Source organism: Nicotiana sylvestris, chromosome 7 (assembly GCF_000393655.2).
Source record: "Nicotiana sylvestris chromosome 7, ASM39365v2, whole genome shotgun sequence".
NCBI classification, from domain to species: Eukaryota; Viridiplantae; Streptophyta; class Magnoliopsida; order Solanales; family Solanaceae; genus Nicotiana; species Nicotiana sylvestris.
The window spans coordinates 52,337,196-52,341,810 of NC_091063.1; the positions used below are offsets into that span (position 1 = coordinate 52,337,196).

A 4,615-nucleotide genomic window follows, 5' to 3' on the forward strand; every position below is an offset into this window, starting at 1 on the left:
CCCTGAGAAAACTTGAAAAACCAAAAAACCTGAGAAAAATCGAGATTAAAAAGCCCAACTTTTATTGGTTTGGTTTGGTCTTTAAATTTAATAACCCGACACATTTGATTTGGTTTGATAATTGTAAAACCCGAACCAACCTGACCTATGTATAACCTCTAACTTATCATATATTAAAAACTGCAACTTTTGTTGAAAATCAATGACTTCCAAATAGATACAATTGTGTTATAGTTACAAGCTTTAGCAACTTTAAACTTCCTTTTGACACTGAAGCAAGATATATCTTTGACTGGGTAGTCGGATTTAAACAATTTTATGCAATATTTGAGAGATAATATTGACTAGACAAGGCATCAACATGCTATTATTGCATAATTATTTCAGACATGCAAAGCAGCAATCTCTTCCTTTTATTAATCTCTTACTATAAATGGACTTTAGTAATTTTATTTGTACATTAGATATGTATGGAGATAGAAAAAATGGTAAGGTTTATCCTGGAAGCAATTAATGACGAAAACCCTCATGTATTGCGGTCTACCTGATACTCAATTGATGAGTATCAACTAAGAATCCAATGAAACAGTAGCAGAAAAATAAAGGAGAAGAACAGGGAGATGAAACGAGGCAGAAAAGAGAGAAATAGAGAGAGATTGAGAAGAACTCAGATTTTCTTATTTCATGATAATTGTGTGAATACAAGTCCTATGAGCTATTTGTATGTGCTGAAAATACAAAAGGAATTACACAATTTGAATTAAAACTAGTAACTAACTTTCCCGCCAAAATTCAAATACTAGCCTAACTAAATTTCACATATTAGCCTAACTAGAATTCAAATTCTTTCACCTTTAGCCACTAATATACGTATCAATACCCTCGAGATGAACAACACCCTTGTCCTCAAGGGTGAAAGAAGGAAAACGAGCCTTCAAAGCAGATGCTAACTCCCAAGTGGCATAGGAAGAATCCAAGCCTGTCCATGTAACTAAGCATGGAGCAACAACTTTGTTGTCTCGTTTAATCAACCTGCGATCCAAAACAGCTTCAGGAAGGGGGAAATATTGGCTGGATAGGTGAACAATAGGAGGGTGGACAATAGTAGCAGGAATGTCATAGCAAATAGGACACATAAAAGGTAGGGTGTAAGAGGACCTCAGGAGGAAGAAGAAGTTATAGGCCCCTACACCTACCTTCTCAACAATAGAATAAGAACCAAAGTAGCGGGAAGTGAGCTTATGATGAGGAAAAGGAGAAAGTGTGGACTGCCTATAAGGTTGAAGTTTAACAAACACCCAATCCCCCACGTTGAATTGTTTATCAGATCTATGGGCATTAGCATGAGCCTGCATCCTTTGCTAGGCTCGAGTAAGGTGGAATTTTGCTAGTTGGAGCTTGAACTCACGAAGCAAAGCAACTTCCTCAATAGAAGGGGAATCAGAATCACCAGGCAAGTATAGCAAATGCAGGGGAGGAGGGTAGCCATAAAAGAGTTCAAAGGGAGAAGTTTGAATGGCAGAATGAGGGCTAGTGTTATACCACTACTCAGCTAAGGCCAAGAAAAGAGACCAATCAGTAGGTGAATCAATACAGAAGCAATGAAGGTAAGTTTCTAAGCAGCGATTAAGAATCTCAGACTGGCCATCTGTTTGAGGGTGATAAGCAGTAGAAGTTTGAAGGATAACACTCTGAGAAATGAGAAATTCCTTCCAAAAGGTGCTGATAAAGATAGGGTCCCTATCACTAGTAATGGAAGCAGGAAAACCATGATGCCTGAAAATGTTATCTAGGAAGATAGGGACTAAGGACTGAGCAGTGTATGGGTGGGATAAAACAATGAAGTGAGAATGTTTGGTAAGTCTATCAATGATCACCCAAATGTCAAACTTTCCCTTAGACTTAGGCAAATCCTCAATGAAGTCCATAGTAATGTCAGTCCAAGGAAGAGCATGTATAGGAAGAGGCTGCAAAAAATCAGGAGAAACAACAATATCATACTTGTTCCTTTGACAGACATTGCACTTGTGAATAAAATCAACAATGTCAATGTGAATGCCCTTCCACTAGAAATAAAAAAGAACTTTCCTAGTAGTAGCATCAACGCCAGAATGACCACCGGTAGGAGAAGAATGCCAAAGGCTGAGAATTTTAGATATCAGAGTTACATCATTACCAACCAATAGTTTGCCCTTCCTTTTGAGTTGTTGATTAAGCCAAGTAATGTGTTCTTGTGGTGTATGCTGGAGGGAAGCAATCAGAGCAGCAAGCTCAAGGTCAGCAAACCAACTATCTTGAATTTCCTTCCAAAGATCAGTTTGGACAGAATTCATCAGCAAGGATATGAGTTCAGCACATCGAACTCTAGACAATGTATCTACAACTATGTTATCCTTGCCCCTTTTATACTAGACTTCAAAGTCAAAAGGAAGGAGCTTGGACAACCACCTGATCTAAGAATCAGTGTGAAATTTTTATTCTAAAAGATACTTTAAGGCCTTCTGATCAATCTTCACAGTGAAGTGACGATTGAGTAAATAATGAGACCACTTGGTGACAGCAAACACCAATGCCAAGAGTTCACTTTCATAGATAGAAAGAGCAATATGCCTAGGAGCAAGATCTTTGCTAATAAAGGTTATATAGGGTGATCAGATTGCATCAAAATGGCACCAATACCAGCACCACTGACATCAGTTTCCACAACAAAAGGCAAGAAATAGTTTGGCAATGCCAAAACTGGGGCAGAGGTGAGGCCTTGCTTGAGCTCAGCAAATGCTTAATTAACAGAATCATTCCAATGAAAATTATCCTTCTTGAGCAACTCAGTTAGAGGTCCGCTGGTCAACCCATAACTCTTGATAAATTTCCTGTAATAGCCAGCTAACCCAAGAAAACCTCTCAGCTGCTTGACAGTAGTAGGAATAGGCCATTGCTGAACAACAACTATCTTGTTTGGATCAGTGGACGCTCCTTGAGCAGAAATGAAGTGTCCCAAGTGTTTTCAACACTAGGGACCCCAAACACACACTTGGATCTCTTGGAAAGTAGCTTATGTTGCACCATAACCTCAAAGACCTGTTGTAAATGCTGGACATGATCAACTAAGCTTAGGCTGTAAACCAAAGTATCATAAAAAAAGACTAGCACAAATCTTCTCAAAAATGGGAGGAACAAGTGATTCATCAAACACTGAAATGTAGAGGGTGCATTTGTCAGCCCAAAAGGCATGACTAAATATTCATAGTGGCCCATGTGAGTCTTAAATACAGTCTTAAGAACATCCTCAGGCACCATTCTGATGTGGTGATACCCGGATCTAAGGTCAATTTTAGAAAAAATAGTGGCTCCAGCTAGTTCATCTTGTAAGTCATCTATAATAGGAATAGGGAATTTGTCTTTGATGGTGCAAAGGTTTAGTCTCTATAATCAACACACAATCGCCATGAACCATCCTTTTTACCTACTACTACCACAGGTGATGAGAATGGACTGTTGCTGTATTGAATCACCCCTTGCCGCAACATTCCCTTCACCAATTTCTCAATAATATCTTTCTTCATAGAAGAATACCTATAAGGTCAAATATTGATTGGTTTAGCTCCAGGTTACAAAGGAATCCTGTGATCAAATGCACCCCTTTAAGGTGGCAGGACAGTAGGTTCGGCAAACACAACCGTATAATTGCTAAGAAGATCATGAAGAGGTTGTGACGCTGCCTCATTTGCTGAGAGATGAATAGAATTCAACTGAGTGGACTGTGGTTAATCAACCAAGACATGCAACATAAAAAGTTCCACATCATTTCCATTAGACTTATTGACAGCCTTTGGGCTTGATAATCTACAAGCATCAGGAACTCCCTTCAATACATGTTGCTTGCCTAAATAGTTATAGGTCATGGTGAGGGCAGAATAATCCATAGTCACTGGTCCAAGAGTCTTCATCCATAAAGCACCCAATACTAGATCATACTTTCCAACTGGAAACATAATCAGATCAGACTCATAGGTTGTGCCTTCTAGCATCCATTGGAAATTCCTCACTATACCATATGTGGCCTCCATTGTGTTGTTATCTAGACTGACATATCCACCTTAGTTGGAATCAAAGTACAACCCAATCTCTTGGCTGATTCAAAATCAATGAAATTATGTGTGCTACCTCCATCCAATAAAATTTGAATAGGTCTCTTGTCACTATAACCAGTAATATGGATAGTTTGAGCACCCTGAATACCTGTTAAAGCACACAAGGATATAAAGGGTTGCTCACTACCAGGGGATGACCACTCCTCACTTGGTGACGCCAGTCCCAGTATCAACAAATTCATCCTCAGCTACCTCCAGTTCCAACACAAACATTTGATTTGGAAGAGTGCACTTATGTCTAGGAGTAAACTTATCATCACAAAAATAACAAAGACCTTGGGCTCTTCTACTTTGCATCTCAGCAGGAAAGATATTTCTCCTTGTTTTAGGAATAATTGAAGTAGAGTTAGCTGGGGAATTCAGCCTAGTTAATTGCATAGGCTGATAACTCTTAAGGCATGTGCTGTCATAAACAGATTTCCTAACTGATGAGTAGCTCCAAGGTGATGTGTGTTTTAAGGCTC

The 4,615-nt window shown here is 39.0% G+C and overlaps 2 protein-coding genes across 2 annotated transcripts; both read right to left on the bottom strand.

Moving 5' to 3' along the window:
- Window positions 1-854: 854 nt before the first annotated feature.
- Window positions 855-1,355, bottom strand: LOC138873128 (uncharacterized). Its single transcript, XM_070151566.1, has one exon. It carries the CDS (start codon window positions 1,353-1,355, stop codon window positions 855-857), a length of 501 nt encoding a protein of 166 aa, XP_070007667.1.
- A 189-nt stretch (window positions 1,356-1,544) lies between these two features.
- On the bottom strand, window positions 1,545-4,067 carry LOC138873130 (uncharacterized). Its single transcript, XM_070151567.1, has 6 exons — window positions 3,787-4,067; window positions 3,439-3,573; window positions 3,032-3,115; window positions 2,491-2,628; window positions 2,169-2,400; window positions 1,545-2,066 (listed from the first exon to the last, which is right to left on the bottom strand). Exons 1-6 carry the CDS (start codon window positions 4,065-4,067, stop codon window positions 1,545-1,547), a joined length of 1,392 nt encoding a protein of 463 aa, XP_070007668.1.
- Window positions 4,068-4,615: the final 548 nt, after the last annotated feature.

Coding starts and splice junctions, on each gene's coding strand:
- LOC138873130 (XM_070151567.1), bottom strand. CDS start 4,067: ATGGAGGCCACATATGGTATAGTGAGGAATTTCCAATGGATGCTAGAA. Junction 3,574..3,786: donor AATGATGTGGAACTTTTTAT/GTTGCATGTCTT, acceptor TTGACCTTATAG/GTATTCTTCTATGAAGAAAG. Junction 2,629..3,031: donor CTACTTTCCAAGAGATCCAA/GTGTGTGTTTGG, acceptor AACCTTTATTAG/CAAAGATCTTGCTCCTAGGC.
- LOC138873128 (XM_070151566.1), bottom strand. CDS start 1,355: ATGCAGGCTCATGCTAATGCCCATAGATCTGATAAACAATTCAACGTG.